The 24,182-nt window shown below is 42.4% G+C and overlaps 1 protein-coding gene across 1 annotated transcript in view; it reads left to right on the forward strand.

The window, feature by feature from the left end:
• The window catches only part of LOC139297655 (transcription factor IIIB 90 kDa subunit-like), an 89,381-nt gene that overhangs the window by 27,027 nt on the left and 38,172 nt on the right, over positions 1 to 24,182 (forward strand). The window contains exons 7-11 of the mRNA XM_070920417.1: positions 2,470 to 2,563; positions 2,738 to 2,864; positions 4,127 to 4,166; positions 4,681 to 4,773; positions 7,502 to 7,825. Of these exons, the coding sequence (XP_070776518.1) occupies positions 2,470 to 2,563; positions 2,738 to 2,864; positions 4,127 to 4,166; positions 4,681 to 4,773; positions 7,502 to 7,825 (678 nt within the window). The remainder of the gene's footprint in view (positions 1 to 2,469; positions 2,564 to 2,737; positions 2,865 to 4,126; positions 4,167 to 4,680; positions 4,774 to 7,501; positions 7,826 to 24,182) is intronic.

Here is a 24,182-nt window from a genome sequence, read left to right on the forward strand (position 1 = left end):
ATCAAGGTGCCCTTCAACCTCAGATACTCCTGAAAAGCTGCCCAGTGACCATCAACATTGGCTCATACGTCTCTAACAGGGATGAATATAAGTGGATTTCATAACGCTGGCAAGGTGACTGCCATGTTTAACTTGGCAGGTCGTGATTTATATCAGTGTTGGGAGAGGAGTGGGTGAGGAGGGTACATAATAAACCTGTACAAGGCAAAATACAAACATAAAACTGCACTCAGCATTAGATCTTTCTCTTTTTTTTATCTCAGAGTGACTGAGCGCTCCGGGGCAGATCAACACGAGAAGTTGTTTTTGTGCCTTTTAAACTACGTAAATCTCAAAAGAAATTAGTGGAAAATGTTCAATATCTCAACAAGCAAACCTCCCTGTTAGCCCAGAGTGCAGAATTGGCTGGTGATCCCTGGATTTGAATAATGTGGTGGATATTTTTGTACCGAAACTGCTGAGTAAGAAACAACCGTTTTGAAGGAGGGAGCTCACGCTGTTCCTGCGTGTTAATGGCTGTTTAATGAATAGTGCAAAGGTTTGTCCTGCTCTGTAGTGCAAAGAGTCTCGGTTTGTCACGAGTGACGTTCTGCCTGTATACACTGCAGACCTCTGGCATGCGTCTAGAGGTGTATTTTGATGTTGGACAGCAGGAAGTTCATACTGCACATGTTTACATATTAATTAATATCCAGGATGAGGAGGATTTCCAGCAAATCCTGAAAATGTCTATATATATATGTGTATATATATATATATATATATATATATATATATATATATATTCCATCATGACATTGTGGCGATGAGTTTTCTACCCCCTTACTGTGCCGGCGTCCTCGATACTGAACAGGAGACTCGTCTATTTAAACTTTTCAAGGACGCTGAAATGTGGGCAACAGGAAAATGATGTCCTGGAGAAATCCCAAGTGTCTGAAATGATGCGTTCTGAAATGGTCCCAAAATGTTTACATCTTAAACCTTTTAGACATTTTAGATGCCTTCATGTTGTCGCTTCTTGTTGTACTGTTCTTCTGATGAGATATTTAACTAATCACGCAGACCCACTTTTGACGGGTCAACGGCTCCTTTCATTACATAAACCCTTTTTTCATCTCTAATTGCCTTTTCAAAAACTCTTTAATGCTCTTCAAGTTGATGCATCTTGCAGCTGCTGCGTTCATCAGGCCATATTTATATTTCCTGTGATGGCAAATATGTAGGTAACATTAAAAAAAACCAGTGGAGGCGAGTGGAACGAGAGTTTCCTGATACAGATCAATAATGTAACACAAGGACATTAACCTGAGGCCACGTGTAGTCTACAAACTGGTCCAGTAGCTGGTGAATCCTGACAGTTATATTTGTGCCTTTTACTGTTTGTGTGGGTGAGGCAAACCTGCCAGCACCTGCCTCAACTCACCACCGTTTGTCTGGTGTTGATTTTCCGCCCTGCCCGTCATCCTCTCTGTGTGAGTTTAGTGGTTCAGTTTATGTGAAACAGCTGAGCTCAAAGCTCTTCCCTCCTTGTCGCGTCTCTGCCGGTGTCAACCTGAAGACGCTCGGCTTTGAGGCATTACCCACTAAGACGTCCCGGCTTCCTCCGCTGCCTGCGTGTTTACGCTCACGGTTTCAATTCATCGTCTTTCTGTGTTCCTCTGCTGCGCTGCCTAAATAATTAATATCTTATCATAAATCTTTGAGAAGGAAACAGTCAGATGGAAGAAGGAAAAGTTTGTTTCCAAATATGATGCAAATATCTCTGTTGACGAACCAGCAAATGTGCATCTGCAGAAAGTTCTGCCGAAGAGATTTGAAATTACATCATGGCCATGAATGTAAAGTAAAACATGGAAAAAAGTTAACTCTGCTTTATGAAAGGAAAACCACTTTGAAGTTACGTGGTTTCAAGGTAACAACAATAAAATGTTTGAGAAAGTCGTCAGTTGAGCTAAAAGCCACCACTTCAGTCCTAAAGGCTGTTACAAGTGTGCATGTAGAAGTAGAAGCATCTATCTTTTAACAGGCTCTGGAGCGAGGCAACTCTAATGACTGTTATATAACCGTTCCCCTTCAAGGCTCGCACTGCAATTCATTGCATAATATTAGTGTTGTTGTTACTCCTTTTTTTAAAACTGTTTTGGTGTGGAGGCGGACTCTTGGCTCCTCGAGCTGCAGGGTGCCCCCGTCCTGTCGGCTCTGTCCTCCAGTCGTCAAGGTGTACGCGCAGAGACGCCTAAAATCCAAGCATGATATCTGAGTGTTCACACATGTTTGCTGTGTTTGGATCAAATACAGAATGTGTGCATTTGTTATGTCATTGTGTGTGTCAGTATATTTTACTTCCAAAACATAAAGCAAAAGAAAGACACACAGAAGCTTATGGAGGACCCAGTTATAAACACCGCAGAGACAGACGTGGCAGAGTCGGTTAACTCTCATCACATTATGTTCTTTTTCTCCTGTCAGCTCTTCTTGTTGCCGCTCGTATGCACGACTTCCGTCGCACCATCAAAGAAGTCGTCAGCGTTGTAAAAGTGTGTGAAAGCACAGTAAGAAAAAGGTGGGTGGTAAAAGTTTTTCATGTTTTAGACTTTGACACTCCTCATTTAATATTTGAAAAGAAAACTTCTGAAGTATTGAAGAGAGTAAGAGTCTTTTATACACGGATTTATTTGTGTTTTTTATTTGATTTAATTTGAACTTGTTGTCGCCCTGCAACTTCCTCCTGCATTAGACTGATAGAGTTTGAGGACACGCCCACCAGTCAGCTGACCATCGAAGAGTTCATGAAGATGGATCTGGACCAAGAGTGTGACCCGCCCTGCTTCACAGCCGGACTGATGAAGAAAAAAGTCCATCAGGTGCTGATTTTAAGACGCATACTATCAGGAAGAAAGAAGCTTGTCGGTTCAAAGAGCCTTTAAATTCACCTGAGGTTTAAAAAACGTTCACATCCACAATTTTTCCTCCAGGTTTCTATCAATTTTGATAAATTCCACTGCTTATAAAATGACCCTTTATCCCCTCAGGGCATATTAAAATTTAATCTTATATTTTCTTGATGATTACATGCAGCCCCAGGCTTTCTCCAATAATTAATGAAGGGTATTAACTTCTAAAGTAAAGCTGTCAAAGATCACTTCACCGTAGGTCCTCATGTTTAACAGAGGTAGCAAACAAGCGTAATACGATGTGTTAGCTAGTGAGCTTTACAGGAGCTCGAAGATCATTTTGTTAACTTTAGACAGAGCCAGGATAGCCATGCTAAGCTAACTAACTCTCGGCAAGAAAGCAAATCGGCGTGTATCTCAAAATGACTCTGTTCCTTTAAGCCTTTAGCCACTTAGCTTCAGGCAACTTTGAACTTTGCTCTGGCAACATAATAAACAAATGTGCAGCCAGCTTTCAGGTCAGAAAATGTTATGTGTTTTTTAAAAGTAACAATTTCGTAACAATTTCATAATAATTTCATAATTTTATGATGTTTAAATCATGCAGATGCTTTAATCCACGTCTGATTTATGTTGAGCGCGCTGGTGCTTCCAGTATCATGAAGAAATGATGCCGCTGGAGTCAAAAATGTACAACTTTATAGCTAAACTACATAAGCTTGACAGAAAATAATATGTCAACACAATGTCCGAAGCTTTTGTATTTCTTGTTGAACTTGTTGAAGAGTTTAATTCTCATATGATTCCAACTTTTCACTTATTTTTGTGAGGAATTTCTGCTCAGTCATTTTCTAACATTTTCTCTCGTCACAGTGGAGAAGAGCAACTTTCTAGAAGATAGAAAAGCAGAAGAGTTATATGCTGTTTTAATCATTTGTACTTTTGCAGCCCTGAAACAAAGATCTGACGTGTGGATGTGTTTGTCACTCAGTGTGTCTCGAGCCAACAGCTTCACATCTAACTCTTGCTCGGTGTTTTGTACTTTTTAGGAAGAAAATGTACCACTGAAAGGAAAGGCAGCTGCTGTCAGCCACCCACAGTCCTTGTGTTGTGATGTTCTTTCATTCTGAGTTGTTTTACTCTGTAATCGTTTCACCCTGTACTCACTGTCGGATTGGGGAAAGGTTTTCTTCCTTTCACGCAATATCTCCCCTCTGTCTTCCTCCCTGTAGCTGGAGATCGAGCTGAAGAAGAAGATGGATGAAGTTGAAGGTATGAATGCGGCATCCTCGTCTGTTTGCCATCATCACATCAAAGGCATCTCGACTCTCAGGCTACTTGCTCTTCTATTCGCTTTTCAGGGCAGTTAGACTCACACAAACACTGAGAAAGACAAAGTTTGGTAACACTTTCTTGTTTTCATCGATGTGTTTGCCATTTGACTGACCTTGACTAAATGCAGTGTTGGATGTGGCTTAAAAAAACCCTGAAAACTCATCTCAACATCTCTCATGCTTTTTACATGATTTAGTTTTAGCACAACGTGTAATTAAGCATACATTATGTTACAGTGCTAACATTATATTGTAATTATGGGAGATATAATTTAAGGGTTTGCAAAGGTTCAGAAGAACAGGCTGTGACTTTACAAAGAACACAAAAGAAGCATCTTTTCCCTGCGTGTATCATTTTAGGAACACCAGAAAAGTTACTGCTTCTCACTTTCTGCTTTTCAGTGCTGCATTTAAGTTTATTGATGTGTAGTTTTAACTTTTATCCTCAACAGATGAAATTCAAAGCTACCAGGATGAAATAGACGCAGAGCTTCAGACCAGTAGACCCAAACTGAGAGGAGTTTACGCCGCCTACGCTAAAGAAGGTACGGAGGAGAACGAGTGTTGGCTAAAGGGTCGATGAGGGTTTGGGAGTGATAGTCCTGTAACCTCAAGGTCACATGTTTGATCCCCATAGCAGTCCAAGAATACACGTTTAGTTTGTAAAAAGTAAATGCATCCTTACAACATGGATAGAAAGCTTAGAACTGAGCCCATATACATAACATCCCATAATTAACTGGCATTGCTATAGAAACAAACTGGTTAGGAGACTTCTTGGCTGTGTCACCATCAGCCATGCCAGTGAAGTCTCTGCCACTCACTACAGGTTTAAACCTTATACTGTATATAAAGATGGACGACGTGACCGCTCCCCAAAAGTGAAGCCAAAACACCTCGATCGCCCCCTGGTGGCTGGCTGCAGTGCAGGTCATAAGCCCCGCCCCCTCCATGTTAGTGGATGGAACTAAAAAACATCAAAGTACACATCAAATACATTTCTCCCAAAGATGGTTTCTGTGCCAGAAACAAACATTTGAACAAACACGCCCCCCCCCGGACCACCCATCATGCTTTACATGTAACATAGAACATTTTCATCTGATAATCGATCACACTGTTTTGTTTTCTGGTGTGTAATCGGCGTTACTTCCTCATTTTGCTGCTAGTGTTGCTGCAGACTTGCTTGTCTTTTGTTCGAAACAGTACTCTCACAACATGAGACCTGAACACCAGCCGGACGTGTCACAGCACTAAAATGGCAGCGATAACTCAGTCAGCTGTTGACTCTGTTGAGTGAGACGCCCAAATACAAACATCACAGGGGGAAACGTTGCCATGTTAATATGTGATGATGCTTTTATTTATCACTCTGTCAGTCAGTCGGGATGAGACGTCAGAGCTTCTGTTAGTGTTTCCACACACACACACACACACACACACACACACACACACACACACACACACACACACACACTCAGGCCCACCCATGAAAAATAACACACTTCAGAGTGCTCTCCCTGTCATTCTTTCTCTTTATCTGTTTCTACCTTTGGCCCTTTATCTCTGGCTCTCTGTCTTTGTCTGTTTTTCTGTCTCTCTCTCACACACACACACTCCTTGTTTTCACACAGTGGGGGGGGGGGGGGGGGGGGGTGTCGCAGGCTGTCACTGATTTCAGGCATGTTGCTCTTCCAGCTGCTGCGACGCTCTCGGATCCGGCGGCATTTCGTTTCTTCTCAAACTGATAATCGAGTTTATTTTCTGACTTGTGGGCAGAAGTCTGTGTGAGGACATTTTAATTACGGCTGATTAAAGGACACATTTTTAATTAGATACCGGGGCTGCGAGAGGACGGCCAAAATTATGATCCAATTATTTTGTCTGGATGTGATAGTTTATCACCATTTTTATTCTCCGTGATTTGGGGAAACAAAATTATTTCACTTGTGGCATTTTTATATCAACATCAGCAATGGTGGGTTACAACAGCGGTTGTTCTAAATGTAATAAATAAAAGAAATCTTGTATTATTTTTAATTGGGGGAACTGAAATTCTGATTTATAATTATACCCAGCTAATTACACAATCTGACCATATACAGTCACTGTGCGCTGCTTTATTAATCCACTGGGAATACTGAGGAGTCATGAACTGTATAATGAGATACAACATAGTGAAGGTGAGACAAACAGTATTATAATTATTAGAAATAACCATGTTAGTTTGCACCAGGACACATTAAACTCATTTCCTGTTGCAGCAGTGACCTTCTAGTTACTGGACTTTGTGACTGCTTGTATTTCTCACTACATTCTGACATTTTTACACTAAAACAATTATTATATATTGAAATATAATGATTGGAAGATTCATTTATAATGAAAATAATTTCATTATTTTTCGGTGGATCTAGCTAGCATCACCGCAAAGGCCGTACTGCAGCTAATGCTACTATGACACTAAGCTAATGTACCGTACTGTCTACTACTGTGTTCTTTTCTTTACTGTACACCAGGTCTAAGCAGGTTTTGAGTATGTAGCATGTTTATACTGAAGTGAAAACAGCTTGGGGTGAGTTGAAATAGTCCAAAAAAAAAAAAATCAGTACGAAAGCTGAGAAGATGCTTGATGTTCACTGATATACTCAAACTATGTGAGTCACAAAGGAACAGAGGACTCGTAGGCTCTTTATGAATTTGAAAAAGAAAAGTTTGATATTATGTTTATTCACTTTCTTTGCAGAGAGTTAGATCAGAAGGTCGATGCCACTCATGTGTCCGTTCAATATGAAGCTACTGGCAGGCTGCAGTTAGCCTAGCTTAGCATAAAGACTGGAAACAGGGGGAAACGGCTAGCCTGGCTCTGTCCAAAGGTTAAAAAATCTGCACGTAAATACCTCTAAAACACAGCTTGTCATACAAACTGAAGCGTAACCCGCACACTAGATGATTGTTGGTCAGGGACCCCCAAGGTTTTTGAGTGTCTGTAGGACGTCCTGAGCTAAGTGAGAACTAGTTCAATTATAATAAAATCCTGATTACTGATTCTAAATCTACTGAACCAAAACTTTGTACATGTTAGTGTGAGAACTACTTTTTGGTCAGCTTGGTGGCCATGTTTGAAGTGTCAGTCCTGATGATGTGTTCAAGATACATTGGACCAGTTCCTGACTTCTGGTGGTTGCTGGCAAAACAGGTATTTATTTAAAGGGATAAATTAAACACCACATTAATTCCATATCAAACTCTGTTTGTCCGTCCCTCTCCCAGACGGTGAAAGCGTCAAAGACGACGTCCTCTCCACATCGTCTCAGATGGCAGACGATGAGGAACCAGAAGTGGAAGACGAGCTTCAGGCCGTGGCCAAGCACTTTGGCAAAGAACTCGACGAGCTCACACTGGAGGCTCTGATAAAACTAGAGCAGAAGAGACCAGAGGAGGACCAGGACCTGGACCAGGACCAGGAGCAGGAGGAGGATGTCCCAAAGCGAAAAGCTCCGTCGCTGGCGTCCATCCTGGGCACGATGCCCTCATCGGCCACTCTCGGCCTCAACGAGTCCATCAGCGACTGCGTCGGAGAGGAGAAGGAGAATGGTGAGTGCAGCCTGATCTTTGAAGCTTTTCGGTTTGTCTGGTTTCAGGCAGAACAATCAAATTAACAGAAATTAATTTAACTAGATCGGAGCTTTTCTTGGTTTTGTCACAGATTGCTGATTTCTGGGGCAAAATAATCTCATTTGTTGGCAGAAAATAGCTCTCTACTTCCTCTCTCTTCCTGTGACGTCGTCTGTTTGTGCTTTGTAATTCTTTTCCTCTTTCTGCAATTTGATGTGTCATCAGTATGATCCAAGCAGAGGTTAAGGAAGAGCTCTCGACCACAGTAGTTACACGATTAGAGACAATTTTGAGAATCTGGTGCTCTCAGGACAACATTTCAGGCATTATATTGTTTGATTTAGCCAACATCTTAATAAAGGCAGCCGTACCCTGGAGGATGGTCTGATTATGAATGCTGCGGTGATACCGTTCATCCTTGACTGTGTCTGGTACCTACTGTAACACCATAATAACCCATAATCAAGTTAAAGAATGCTCTCCCAGGTTTAATTGTCATAATTAACTCTGCTCCAGAATGAAATTGGCTGAGCCGTGTGTGAAATTTGTCATCCCTCATTATACTTTACCCTCTTTAGTGCACTACAGACAGGAAGGGAATGTGTGGGAGACGTTCAGGAGACGGGGTTGCCAAGTTTCTTAACCCTTGAGGCGGTTGATGTGTGGATTTGTGCCAAAATTCTGCAAGTTGTTGCTGCTGTTTTTGTTTATTCGCGGCACATCGAAGCACACCTCTCTGGAGAGGCTGTCTGTCAGCTTTTTGTGTTAGTGTGGAGGTGTGTTAGGTTAACATCACCTGATCAGATTACAGGAAACAGTGCAAGGGTTTGTGGGTAAGCGCTGGTGGACTCGAGTCACATGACAGGAGTTGATTCAGACTCAACCGAAGAAAACATAAAAAGACTTGGAACTCGACTTTGATTTTAACACTTGACTTGTGATGATTTGATATCCTCCCCAGGCTCAATGGAAAAATTATGTTGCGTATAAATGGAGATACTTTTAATCTGCCTGACAGCAGCCAATCACGTTGCTCGAACAGGAGGAAAAGGTACATTTGGCGGCGCAGATCAGCAGATAAGTAATGACCATTTTAAGACTTGAAGCACAAAGTTTAGGCCTTGGTCCTGACCTGGAACTTTGCGCTCGGACCTGATTTGGGAATTGTTGGTCTCAACTTGGAACGTGTTCTGGGATTTGTTGGCCTTAAATCTGGCCAAGACTTGGGACTTGTTGGTGTTAACTTGGTACGTGTTCTTGATCCTTATGACCACCACAGGAAAAAGGCATGCGTGGCAAAAATCAAAACCTCACATAAGACGGCCGATCAGCCAGTTTCTGTTTCATGAATTAGCTACTTAAAGGATCAGTCTGGTATCAACAAATCCCATGAAAACGCCAAAACCAACAATATGTTTTTCCGTCTTTCGGTCCTTTCTGACCTCCTCAGGACGAAGCCCATTTGTTCCTACTGAAGACATAAATCTTGGAATATTTTGCATTGTCTTGGGATTTGTGGACGACAGACTGTTGTTCACAGGCTCTTGTTCACATGCAGTCAGGTACGGGGAACCTCGACGAATCAAACAGTAGAACAGACGGAACTTTCCGCTGCTGTTAGAATGAAAACAATACCTGAAACAAACCGTAGGAGTGATCCCACCCTCTGTCAATGTGACTTAACAGTTGCAAAAATAAAACAACTACAGGGATCCATCATGCGTTGCCTGTAATTACCTAATTACATGAGTGGGATGTTCTGCCCCCCCACCCCCCACCCCCCCCTATCTGGGAGTGCAGAGGCGTTGATGGATGCGAGGTATAAGTGCCACGCAGCTTCATCTGTCCTGATGAGGAAACCTGTGTTTTTATGGCTCTGAGTAGGAGGACGGGAGTCAGGAGAGGCCAGGGGTGGGAGGTGAAGTGTGTTTTGATGGATGGATGTTCTGAGGGGAGGGGAGGGGTGGTGAGGTGGGCCAATGTTTGGAGAATATCCTGTAACATAAAGGTCAGAGGTTTGAATCCCGGCAGAAGCCTCTTTGTGTCCATAAATATTGACCTGGGCCCCATAACGATTACGCATACAAGTCAAGAGTTTGTTTTTTTTTTACAAATTTTTACACGCATTACCTAAAATGGCACTTCAGGCCGAGTGTAAGTGGATGCTGTTTAGAGATTCTGAACGTTGGCTCTGGGTGGAGCTGAAGAGGGCGGTGAAGACACTTCACACATTAACGTGGTGTATTTAACTGTCTGTAATCTGTTCTATGTATTAACAAGAGTCTGCAGCGATGCTAGCGGCTCTGTGAGGCACGGCGGTGCTTAGAGCTAAATGCTAATGTCGGCGTGCTAACATGCTGATGTCAAGCAGGTATAATGTTTGCCATGCTCACCGTCTCAGTTTAGCGGGTTAGCATGCTAACATTTATAACCATTTGTTTGTTTTGCAGGTATTTTGGTTATAAACCAAAGTAAATTGAAACGTTGAGCTGATCATGGTGCCAAAGAAGAAAGTTTAGGGATCACTAAAGTTATTTCCATTCATCCTGAGGGGGACGTGAATGTCAGTAACGTAATAATTTCATGATAATCCATCTGATCTGGTTATATAGGTATTTCAGTCTGGACCGAAGTGGTGGACCTACTGACAGCCACCTACAGAAACACAAAGAAATAGTTTAATCTTGACTAGCTGACTAGCATCTTTCAGCTTCCTTCTCTTTATTGATTCATACATCATGTTACTGGGTGGATGTAGCTGAAGTTTAAGAAAATAAACTCTAACACAAATTAAACCTAAAATCAATATGAACATGATTTATTGTGAAAATCATTCTGCCATCATTTCTTCATTAGACCTAAATATGTGGCAAACAACATATGAACCATAAATAAAAAGAAATAGTAAAATATAGAAACTAAGGCGCGGAGATGGAGAGGAAGAGGACAATGATGATTTAATCGCTCATTTGACATCAAACGTCCCTTAACAGAAAGCATCAGTGGTCGTGATGAAATATATTGACTTGTAAATGAACAAAAACAATAAAATTCTAACTTTAAAAAGGTTCATAAAATGGATTTTATGACAATTCAATATAATAATCCTTCCAGCTGGAAAAAAGTGTCCATTAAACCGTTAAAATGTAAATGATGTGCTCCTTCATTTAAAACACTAAATTGCCATATTACATTAAGTATTACATTAAGTATTACATTAAGTATTACATTAAGTACATAAATGCAAACCTGAATGTGTCCAGGTCTGTGGGACGGTCTCTGTAAAAAAAAAAAAAAAAAAACCTGCCTCCCTAAAACATCCATCGCTCGGGTCAAACCACCCATTAACCTGACGAAAATGTCCCCCAATATTACCACTGACCTCATTTCATCATGGGAATACACAACGGGGGGGCGAGGTTAAGAGCGAGCAGAGCCACAATTACCAAACTGCGATGAATCACGTCTCTCTAAATCAGAAGCTCTCGTGTTAATTGTAAGCGTCTCCTGTTTTTTAAATTGGTTTTTGTTATAGAGTGACGTTAGCTTGAGTCATCCCCTTCACGTCGACGTGTCATCGTTCGGGCCGTGAACGACAAAATCGGCACTAAAAAATGAAACATGGCCGCGATTTAAAGGGTTTAATCGCTGGCCTGTGGGACTTGAGGCTGATCTCACCGGGGAGCTGTGTGATTAGAGCTTCGCTGCTCTTCCCCCTGAGAGGTTGTGTGTCTCTGTGCTGCCATATTGTCTGATCTCAGGACTGAGCGGCCAACCAGCGACACACCTTTTTGGGTGGATTTTCTATTTTTCCTCCCCAGTTTCAGAAGTTCATAAAGACAATTTGCTCTGACTCATCAGAACCAGTGCGCATCTGAAAGCTAAATTGCAAACGACTGCCTAATTAACAGTTAACAGCCAATTAGCTTAGCTTAGCATAAAGACTGGAAAAACAGCTAGCCTGGCTCTGTCCAAAGGTAACAAAACTTGTTGTTTTTACACTTTTTGTATGGATGGACGGATTCCTTGTTCTGCTGTTTTATATTTCTGCTCCACTGCAATTATTTGATCACTTCAGTTACTCGTTACTTAACAGATTCAGATTAATGGTACAAAATATAGTCAACAAATGAGTGTATTATTAGATCTCTGGGGAGCATTTCAGAAGCTACCCAGCGGAATATAAAGTAATTAATATACAATATACTGCATCATGAGTACTTTTGGTAGTTTAAAGTTTGATACTAATACTTTTGTACTTTTACTCGTAACAGAGTATTTCTGCAGTGTGTTATTGCTGCTTTTACTTAAGTAGAAGTTGGCACACAGTAAAACAAAGACTAACACAGTTATTGATGTTCGATGCTGTGAAAAGACAGAAAACTTCTTTAGTTTGAACTGTTTGGTTGAAAAGGACGATTTGTGTGTCGTGTTGGGTGTTTGCGTGTTTATTTGTGTGTAATCTCAGTTATGTGTGTGTGTGGCACCGAACATGTGTGTCTGATTACACTTGAATTAGTGTGTGTGACCAGTGTGAGTGTTTGTGTATCTCCGCGTCCACAGGAAGTGTTTTCCTGCCTCCGTGTCTTTGTTCGGAGGCCGGTCACACGGAGCTGGATGCAGATGGAGGTTCTGTGGATTCAGGCTGGTCCTGGTTTGGTTCAGGCTTTGGCTAATTGTGGTGGATATGGGAGGGGCGGGGGGGGTATCATGGCCCCCCCAAGCTCAATCTTTGAAGTATTAAGTGGACAGGGTACCTTGTCATTAGGGCTGAGCCTTTCATCTATACTTTGGAGAGTGTGTGTGTGTGGACATTGCTAGCAGAGGGCACTGGAGGAAGAGGGTGTAATTTTGGATTCTCTCGGGGAAAAAGAGACCAAGAAAGGAAACAAAATAAAAAGGAAACTAAATTAAAACCAGTGGAACAAAGTCACTGGTTGATCTTTTTAGACACCCACACAAGAGCTGCTTGGTTATAATTGTGTATTTACTAGCATGGACACATAAGGCTCATTGTCTTCATTATTTTTAAAAAAGGCACTGGTGAGTTTCAGCTGATTTCTACCCACATTTTATGTCCCAATCATCCAAAAGTTGTTGTTGTGCTTGATGAAGATAATCAGTAAAAACAAGAACCTCTTATGCTGACAGAGCTGTCAGAAAAGCCCTTCTGATAATTGAAAGAGACAAAGTCCTCCTGTGCAATTAAAATACAATAAACAGCTAAATGAGAGAGTGGGCACTGCCAAAGGTGTTTTTAAAATCAGATGTTTTTGAATTGTCATTTTAAAATCTGATTTTCACTTGCCTTTTAATCAAAACCCCAGATCATTTCTTGATGAATAAAACCCCAAAATGATATGAAAAAGAGAGCTTTCAACATGGCCGTGCAGCCATTTTACACACATGTTCAGTCTCTTAATGAAAGTGTTTCTCTTTCCGTGTGGGGAAGAGGAAGCAATGCAAAGCTGGTTGGAGTTTGGCAGTGAAGGAGCATTTAACAAACTTAAACTGGGTACGGATCATAAAAAATAGGGAACGAGAAACAAAGAACAAGGAGCCGCGTGGGTGTTGCCAAATCAAAGACAGAAATGTACAAAAAGAGCAATCTTAACTCTTAAGGATCTAATTAACCCGTCACTGCGTCTTGCCAACAAACAGTGGGGAACATAAACCCTGTGAAACCACAACATGTCGTTTTTTGTGCTTCAGTTTTTGTACAAATTAAACAAACAAGATATAAAGAGCTTGAGAGGTGCTGGGAGGTGGATGTCTTTATGCTAAGCTAACCAGCTAATATCTCACCACACAAGTCTCTGCAAAGAGTCTTATAAAATACCAAACTGTTGCTTTAACACAAAGACACTGATTGTTGGCGTGTGTTGCAGCCTCAGTCCAAGTGTTTGTCGCTTCATCTTCCTTTTTTATTCTCAGGAGAAAGTAAATATTTGCCCAAACTAATTGCCCTTTTTACCCATTCTGTGAGAGCTATGAACTAAGTTGGTACTCTTTCCTTCATCACTCACAGAGGAAAGTGAAATCTTTGCATCTGTCAGCTCTGATTACTTAATAATCAGTGAATGAATTGATCATTTTGTTTCTAATCAGTAAAAGTAATAAATGGAGTTAGTAGCGCGTCACAGCAGGAGATTAAATAGATTACATTTATTAACTTTGAGGGTTTCTTAAAGATGAACTGCATCCATTTTTGGAAACGCTGCAGTCATTGAAACCGTGACAGCTGTGCATCCATAGTTACCCTCTTTTCTATCTTTCACCGGGTGTCACCCCCCTCCCTCATCGACGGCCTGTCTGAGTAACGGCATTTTCATTAACTTGTGCTATCAGAGGAGAAACTGAGAGCGGCCGGGCCGGCCAGCGCTCTGCCAGCAGAAAGAACGTGACTCCGGCACCTCCGGATGACATTGTCACATTCGTCCATAGCCGAGGTCTTCGGGGAGCTCCGCCTCGCACCATTAGAGGCAGCATTGATTGAGGCACACTGTTTTCAGCGTAGCACTTAGTTCAATCAATGACGTTTGCCCTGACCTTAACTACCTCAGTGAGCACAGCTCCCCAGCTCTTGACAAACCATTCTGCCGTTTTTATTGCCTGAAAACGTCTGGGGAAAGAGCCGTTTGAAGTGTGTGAAACTCTAGATTTCAGCGGGGCCTTTTGCTCTTTGAAGAATCCATTTCATTTTTAAGATCTAACTTGGTTTCACACCCCGTTTTTGTAGCTATTTTACAGGTGTTAGGCTGCGTTTAAGGAAACCGTCATTGCTCCCCAGACAAGAAGTTGTTCTCCGAAAACACTTTCTACCACCCGTCCTCCTCACTAACAGCAATTACTGCAGTAAATCGTATCTCTCAGCGTTTCGGGGCGTGGTAGAAGCTCTCTGACAGATCTGCGTTCTGACAGCAGCTCTGCTGAGTCAATTATAGTCTTTTTAAATGAGCAGCATCTGTCTCTCTGTCCACAGAGGAGTCGTTCAGGGATGAAAGAGTCTCATCCTGTGCTTCAGCAGCAACACACTTCACCTCCTCAGCAGTCAGATCTGGAGGGGGGGGGGGGATCTACAAGCTCCTTTTGTGTTGTCTTTTTGAGATGCTAATGAGGAGAGAGGCAGCCCTTCAAATCAGGAGGTCACTGGTTTGATCCCAGCAGCCACCAGCGTTTCCAGATCTCTTTCATAATGGTGGTCTACGGGCCACAGGGGATGTTGTAGTTGTAGTACTACGTTTGACCACTGGCCAGTTCTCTTAATACATTTATTCAGAAACTGCAGTAACTTCCTTTTTAGTCTTGACGTCACAGTGAGTTTGTCGGGAGACTCCAGGAAGTTACTGCACCTGACCAATAACATCCCCTGAAAAATCACGTCACACCACCGTCTTTCAAAATGTAGCGTTAATGAGCTTTTAGAGGTTCCCTCCCCTGTTTACAGCCTTAGCTAAGCTAAGCTACGCTAAGCTAAACAGCTGCTGCCTGTAGCTTCATATTTACCGTACAAACGTCTATCAACTCTGCAAGAAAGCATGTTTCCCAAACCGTTTAATTATTACTTTAACAGTAGGGTAGAGGTCAGTAGTACTAGGGTGCATTATGTTAATGGGGGTTCTCACAAATACAGTACAAGGATGTGTGTGTGTGTGTGTGTGTGTGTGTGTGGTGGGGAGATGATGAGTTGAAAGACATGAATCTCAGCAACTGTCCCATAAATATTTGATTCAGTGGTTTTGTTCAGTCAACAGTTTTGAACCTGTGGCCACTTTCTGCAGGAAAGATTAAGCGTATTGTTCCTTTAATTAATAATGACTTATTACTAATTTATGCAGCTAATCCATTCACACAAACTTCGTTCCACTCATTTCCTCTCTGCTGCTGGGACAGCTGGGCAGGCCTGTGTGTGTGTGTGTGTGTGTGTGTGTGTGTGTGTGTGTGTGTGTGTGTGTGTGTGTGTGTTACAGTGCCTGGGGCGGTACAGTAGAGCTTGATGGACATATGGCCGGATGGACTCAACCTCTCAGAGGAGCAGAGCGACCGGATTGGGCGGCAGACAGACAGGCATGATGACAGCGCAGGGAGACGGGCGTCACTGATACTCAGCAGAAAAACAAGAAGAAGAACAAAAGTCTAATATTTATTTCAAGCTCTGGCTGCTCTCCATGGACGGCCAATCATACGCTCTCAGTATGAGTCAGTGCAAGCTAAGCTACCTCAGCAGCAGCAGCCGGGTGGCGTGGAATATGAAATCAGTGTGTGTGTGTGTGTGTGTGTGTGTGAGCAGCAGTTAGCAGTCAGTCTCTCTGGTGAGATGGTTGCGGCGGCCCGTCACAGCAGCCGGCTGTGATTGCAGATGATGTGCGTCTTCTGGCCCGGGGAGGGAGAGGGAAGCCGTCTCGTCTGCCGCCGCCAGCCTGACGGGAGATGACAGCTACCGTTTAGCAGGCAGGCAAAGGCAGGAAACCGCTCGCCTCTGGCTGTTACGTCACAGCAGATCTCACTGTCTCACCCTCCTCCTCCACCCTCCTCCACCCCCCTCCTTACACTGCAGGACTGGGGATTTTAGCAGGGGCCCCACCCAGACCAGACAGTGTTTGGGATTGACTCCAAATGTATGAGAACTTTTTGTGGTAAAAACGACTTTTTAATCAAACTGCGGTCTGACTGTTTTGATTGTTCTGAATATTAGAAGAGCCAAAGAACAATAATCTTCTACCGACTCACATTGTGTTGCTGTTTTCCTGGTGAGATCTAACAGTTTGACTTCACCACTGAAAAGAGTCTAGTGGAGGAGGTTTGGATGGATGGTCTGACGTATAGTGTCCCGTTCCCTACCGAGCGATCAACCGTGAAGACGAGCTTCCCTTAACCTCAAAGGGGGATTCACAGTTGTTCATGTGACTACGTGTCGGCTCCGTGGAGACCACAAGAGCTGTGATTGGTCAGCTTGTTTTTTCTCTCACAAGTTTCTGATGCCGGTGGAGATTGTTGACGGTGAAGGAAACTTGGAAGCAAGTTGAAGAAGACTGCTCGGTTATCTTCGTCTTTTCAGAACTGAACTTATTTAGTCTTTTAGTCTCATAATGTTTTGTAATTTGAGGCGTATTGATCCAGGAGGACGGTGTTTGGTGTATCATCATGTGCCCTGTTGAACCAGCGTCTTGGTGAAGGAAATAATGTCTAATCAGACTAAAGACAGACATTTAAATCCTGATTCTGTCAGTACAGCAAACTAAGACGAGTGACCAGATGATGATTGTCGCTGTCGGGTCTTTAATGTCGCCATGATTTAGGTTAAAGTTTTAGTTAAAAAAAAAGAGAAAACAAATCCAGGAGGATCATTTTGTTTCTGGAAGGATCCTCACGAGAGAACTAAGAGACTCTGAGTCTGAACGCTGAGGATGTCCAGGTTTGAATATAATTCAGAGTGAGTTTTCAAAGGAACAGACGTCAACACATTTGGGTCAATTCAAATTGCATATAAGGTAAAGTCTTGAGTCAAAGTGGACTCTCAGCTTTCCAACTACATCAGTTAATGTGTTAATGTTGTCGAGATGAGCTGCAGAGGAGGCAGCAGTAGGAAGACTAAAGCTCAGAGACGCAGGCTTGTAGCTAAACTGTCACAGGTTTGATTCCCTACACTCTGCCATGCTGTGCAGATACTTGTGAGGAGCCCTTCAGCAGGCAGATAAAAGTTAAAAAAAAAGTAGTTTAATTTATTCATTTAGTTTTAAATTGGTTCGTTCTTGACCTTTTTAGAAACAGCCGTAGTTGAAACAATCTCTCCTCAAGGTCCATTAGTAGCTGTTCTGGAGCTTTTGATCATAGCACTCAATCTTCATCAGCAAATGGAGTTTTTCCGGCTGTCATGGAATTGTACATTTTAAAATTTTAGATGATTTCTGATCATTTAAGGACTTCATGTTCGTGTTGGCTTAAAAGTTGGGATCGAAAGTTCTTTCTCGACCTTTGAAAGATCTGAGGAAGACAGTGTGACACGATTTAAAAGCTCCAGAGCAGCTACTAATGGCACTTGTGGTAAGACTGTTTTGCCAGCTGTTAAATCTGAAACATTTTAAAGAATTCAAAACATCAACAGTAAATGTCAGCTTTTCTTGTCACTTGGAAAAGAGGCATTTTGCACCCACGTTCATCCAGCATACAGAGCGAAATCCATTAGAGGAGAGGAGTCGAGACTGATTTCTAAACCCACAGTTGCTTGAAAAAAAAAACATACACCAGACTGCATTGCAATTATAAGACGTTTTGTGTTTTGAGTCAGGGATGTGACTCCTGCTTGTTCTTAACTGAAAAGCAAACATAGAAAATCAATATCAGAAGCAGAAACACATGTAGAAATCATTGCTGGAGCTCCTTCAACATCCCAGACTGATGATGTATAACAGCAGAAGGGGATCGGAGGGAGGATTTGTCCTTTTTTTTTTTTGATTTGGTGTCGTCTCTTCTGGTTACTTCTATAGAAAGTTTGCAAATGTATTCATGCAGATGAGCAAGTGGTTGGCTTTGGTGTAAGACACACAGCGCTGATTCATCCGTGTGGCAAAGGCAACATTTGGCTAAACATTCCCGCGGGAGTCATCTGACATTTGAAATGTTTGATTCTCATGCACAACAACGCAGACATTAAGCTGCTCTTGTTTTCATGACGACATTCTCCAAATACTTCAGTTGTACTGCCGAGGCCGCCGTGACGGACTACAGAATGTCCTCCTCCTCCTCCATCAAAGAGCCTTTCAGTTCGTCTCATGATATTCTTACGTTGTGGGTTCACTCAGTGCTGATGATTAATTCATCCTGCTCTTGTGATGTAAAATTACACACTGTTTGGGAAAATAGGCCGAATATTTGAAGTGGGACAAAATGACAGAACATCTCCTCTGATCAAAGGCATTCGTTCAAATATGGAAAACGTGGCTCACGCTGTTGAAAAAAGACGTCACTTTCAATACAAACATTTGTCTAGTTTGTGAGAGGACACACAGTTGTGGCCGCCACAGATGGCAAAAGAGAGGAAAAACAATATGGCCGGTCATAACAATGGAAACAAAAGTGATGTAATGTCGGCTAATCCAGTCTTAAGTCCTGTTTGTGTTCTACTGTTTAGGACAGCTTGCGTTTTACTTGTTAGGTATGTTTACAGGACAACAGTACAGTTTAGTCTGGACACAAATAAATAAATCTTAACTCGCAAACCAACCAAAAGCTCTAACGGTGTTCAGACTGAATGCAAAGCTAATTCTCATCTCGTGTTATTCGAGCAAATTTGACCGAACTGTATTTCAGTCTGTGATAATTCACCACTGGAAGTCACTGACCAACAGCTGACATGGTCACGTAGGTACGACGAGCTGTTTTAATCCACTTTACACACTTAGTTTGTGCATAAATAATAAAACAAAAGGCCTAAATAATCCTAAAAAGTTTTACACTTGTTGGAAGTTGTAAGAGTTGTTGTATTGATGAAGAGAAGACGTGATAAAGGCTGAACTACTTATTGTTTAATGACCAAAAAGTAAAGAGTACAGAGAGCAGGTTTGTCCAGGTGACCCTGTGGTCGAGGACACACTCCAGGCAACCAGCTGGGGACATTTGCTGCATGTCCCCCCCCCCCTCCCCGCTGACATAAACACCACCCAGAGCGTGGACCGTGGGAACAAATGAACTCGTCACAATATCATAAATGCCATCTGAGGTATGAAACGGAAATAAAATGTCATGACGTACCACAGTCACTGATGCTCGTTTAATAATCTTTTTGTCACGTCCTGTTGAGTACATTTACATAACGCTAGCCAATGAAAATGTCACACTCACTTTGCATTTTATTTGACCACCTTTTTAAACTAATTTGGACCGAAACACAACTAATAACACAGCTGAAAGGGTTCGCACCTCTGCCCAGAGGTTACCTCTACAGGCCTGCTGGTTAATTAGGATATCTCAAAATTTAGGTGGAAAGCTACAAGTGGTTAGTTCTTATGCAAAATATATGCAAAATTAGGCATTTCTTACCATTTCAAGGCGTAGATCTTTAAAAACAGATCGCAAATACATACTTTATTCTTTAAAAAGGCTCAGTGATTTCCTAAAACGGGAGGAAATTGTGCATTTCTTGGGGACTATTTTCAGCGGCGGATTAATCCACATGTGGTGCTCTAGTGAGCATTTGAGGCAGCAGGACGGTGTGTGTGCGATTGAGTCAGAATACACTACAGAGTGTGTGTTCATGGTGATGAAGGTGTCATAGTGAGGCGTGTGTGGAGCTCTATGGCGCAGAGGAAGAGCTGTGATACACACTACGTGTTAGTAGATAACATGCATTGTTTTCATGGGATTTGTTGGTAATAAGAAAAATACTGTTAAAAACAAGTTTATAAGGTAGTAAAGCCTTGGCTGAGTGCTTTTCTTGTGTCCCAAACGCACAGATTTATAAGCACAGCTGTCAAATATAAACAAGTGGGACACAGTTTGCCTCCAGGAGTCTTATCGTCCACCAGCTCCTATATGCATATATATCTCCCCGCTCCCCCACTCTGTGTCCAGGGAGGAGGAGGAGGAGGAGGAGCAGGTGGTTGAGTGGGCGTACCCTCAGTCTGGGCTCCTCCAAGGTCGGGGAGGTCAGGTTTTAATGGGCTCGCCCAGCCCGCCCGTGTCAGCGAGAATCTAGCACTCTATTTATTGCCTCGGCTGGCTGGTTATTTCTCCGGGGCAGAGTTGGCACCGAGCCTTATTACCTCATACTGCTGCAGGGAAGGACTTTTACCAGGAGCTGCTTTTTTTTCCTTTTTTGCATTTGAGGCACTTTATAGACAACGTGATCCATAGATGTCTTAGCATGAGTGCAACAGTGGAACAGGGTGAAGAGTGAACGCTGCAGATAAAACACGTCTTCACTCTTTGCATCCTTTTTCTTTTAGCTGCAGAATAAAAGCAACTCGAGGTTTTACTACATGCAGGTTAATTATTTGTTATCGGACTCGGATTGTCTCAGACGTTTTGGTCTGTGATTTGGCAAAAAATGTGACGGTATATTATTATTTCCCTCAAAACAGTCTTATCTTCTAGAGCTGAAAAAAAGAAACGATGACATCCAATGACATCTTTGATAATCGAATTGTTTAAGTCCCTTATCAAGTAAAGATACCAAACATTTGCTGTTACAGCTTTGAACATTTGAGGGTTTTCCTGGCCTTCATTTGATATCATTAAACATGGAATATTTTGTGTTTTGAAGTCTCGTCACTGTGAGGTTTCCAGGTTTTGGCTCTCTCGGATTTTGTCCCTGTATAGAGACCGATGCTAAAAGCCGGTGCTAACAGATTGTATCTGGCAACGTGCAGTATGGGCGAAGAGGACTGGACAGATGGAGAAACTGTTGTTTGTCAAGAAGTAGTTCCAGCGCATAACTCCCTCTACAAAGTGTTTAATCTGTCCACAAACACAAATGTAAAAACAACAAAGGAGATTAACGTTCTTTTGTCAGCCATAGAAGAATTGGTAGGCGTGTTTTTGACCTTTTTGAGAGAAGGCTAACTGTTTCCCTCTGTTTCCAGTCTTTATGCTAAGCTAAGCTAACCGCCACCCGCCTCCAGCTTCCTCCTTAACGTGTAGACATGAGCTTGATATCAATCTTATTAACAACAACTGGAAAGACGGCTAATAAGCATATTTCCCCAAATGCTAAGCTTTGAGTTCTGATAACTTGTGACCTGCGTTTGTTGTTGTCTTTTACTTTTTATAGATCAACTGATTTATCAAAAAATAGCAATAATGAAAATGATCATCAGCAGTTCTTATAAAATACCTCAGTGCCAGTCTGTAGAAATGTAGCCTAGTTCCTTTTATAAAATGCTATCATTGATTTTGTCTCTTTGCAGCAGTTGATTTCACTTTACCTTGAACAGTCACTTTCCCATCTAAAAGCCAGACTCCTGACAAATTGAAATATCTCCCTTCGTGTCTGCCTCTCCTCCCTGCAGCCCCCGTGGCCGGGCTCGGTGCAGGTCGAGGGCTTTTAGTTTTGTAGGAGCGGATCAGGATTGTTGCTGACATGAAGAGCTGTGAGTCTGGATAATGTGGGCGCCTTATTTGAAGTGTGGATGATGGGTGATCCTGCAGCACCGGGGCTACACAGCCCCATTCATCCTGCAGATCACACACACACACACACACACACACTCTCTTTGTTTTTTTGGAAAGGGGAGGGGGCGGCGGAGATCTGGAGTGAGGGAGGGAGAGAGGATGGGAGGTGTGGAGGAGTCAGCAGACTGACGCTTCTTTTAATTTAGCCAGCACGACTTTTTTTCTATTTTATTCCTCGTCTTTTCAGATGAGGCCGAAATGAAATACAGCTCAGGATTATAAGGAGATCAGTGAACTCCCCTTAAGCCTCCCTTTTCTCTCCCTTCCCTCGTCCATGTTTTTGTCTCAACCTTTCTCCTCTCTGTTTTTAACTTTTCCCGTCTTTTCTCTCTCTCAGCTGCTGTCGGCTCGTTCCTCCATGTCTTCCCTCCTGCTGGTTTTCTCCATCAGTCTCTTTTGTCTCTCAGTGTCCTGCCTACCTCATCCTTTCTCTCTTAATCTTTCCAGCTCAGCCTCTCTTTGTCTTTCTCTGCCTACTTTTCTGCTGTTGCCATTTTATCTTTGGTCTCTTTGCTGTTTACCATTTCTTATTTTTCATCCTCGGTCTCTAAAAGGCTCCATAAGGCTTCCAGTATCTTATTTGTTTATTGTCAACAAATGCCAAATGCAGACAAACCACTCCTCTTTTATTATGTTGAAAATACTCACTAGAGCAACAAATGTGTATTAATCCGCTGCTGAAAATAGTTCCCAGCAAATCCCCACTGTTTACTCCTGTTTGAGTAACGTTTGGTGGAAACTACAGTGACTAGCTTTTTAGTTTTAGGAACTCTTTTTAAGAGTGAAGCTTTATATTTGTGAGACTTTTTTTTAAAAAGATTTACGTCTTCAGTGGGAGCCGATGAGCTCGGGGCTGAGAGCCACAGACGGGAAGTCAGAAAGTATTAAGAGACGGACTAACACATTGTTGTTTTTGGTCTTTTCCTGGGACTTGTGGACACTAAGAAAAATATAGCACACCACCAGCCTCATCCTTTAATATCTCAGTCTCTTACCTTCTATGTTTGGCTCAATCTCTCACCCACCAGCTCTCCCTCCTCCCTCCCCACTCTTGCTCTTTTAAATCTATTGTTCTCTCCCTCCCTCGCCGCCTTCAAAAGGCCGTCTTCTTCACCTGTTAGCGTTCGTTCCTGCAGGGCACATTTTCTGTGTCTTTGTCTTCTTTCTTCTCTTCTTTGGTATTAGAGAGTGTCTGCAGTGAAGCATCTTATTCTCCTGACCACATCAGACAGGCCTGCCGCCGCCTGGGACACTGCGATGTGTGGGAGACGGGGGAGGAGGGAGGGTATTTTCAGGGGTATTTCTGAAGCAGTAGGGGGAGGGGTAGAGGGGTAAACCTGGGGTCAGGTTACCTGTCTGTGAGGACCAGGAGAGAACAGGTGTGATGGAGTTAACAGCCTGCAGGCGCGACAGTGACGCATTCCTCGCAGACGGATCAGACCGCTGCTTCGCCGTCTTCCTCTGTTTCTTACTCGATTTATCTTCAGGCGGCTTCATTCACCAGGAGAAATTGAATTTGGCATCTTCTCAGACTGCCGCCGAAAACACGCTGCTGTGAGCAAACACGAGGACACTCTCTGTGACGCCAGGTGACGACTTGGAAAAGCACCAGAACAAATACTGTTGTGCTAAAAACTAGTGCAACACTGTGAAATACATGTGGCCTGCAGTCAGTTACACGACTTTGTTGGCCAGTTGCCGGTAATGGTTTACTGTGCGGAGATGAACTGGGACAAGTTGAGCTGTTCATCCTGAGCACGCTGCAGCGCTTTTTTAATTTGGTCACAAACTCGTCATTTCAACACGTTGTGAAGGTTTTTAATATCTCAACTAACGATCATTTTCATTACCGATTTAATCTTAATAATCTAAATTTATTTTGTTGATGAATTGATTTGTTTTGTCTTTAAATTCCTTGTTTTATTCGACCAACAGTCCAAAACCTGAAGACTTACGTTTTAATATCATAGACGACAGAGAAAAGCAGCAAATCCTCACATTTGAGAGGACTATTAATTTATTATAAAAAAAGTATTAATCAAGTGTTCATCAACAAACTTCATGGGACACAAACATCTGGGTCACTTTGCCTAAATGACTTACCTCTAGTGGTATCTCTCCATGCTGATAGCTTTTGACTTTTATTCGCTTTTAATAAATCTGTCTT

The sequence above is a fragment of the Enoplosus armatus genome, chromosome 15 (assembly GCF_043641665.1).
Source record: "Enoplosus armatus isolate fEnoArm2 chromosome 15, fEnoArm2.hap1, whole genome shotgun sequence".
Taxonomy (NCBI): Eukaryota; Metazoa; Chordata; class Actinopteri; order Centrarchiformes; family Enoplosidae; genus Enoplosus; species Enoplosus armatus.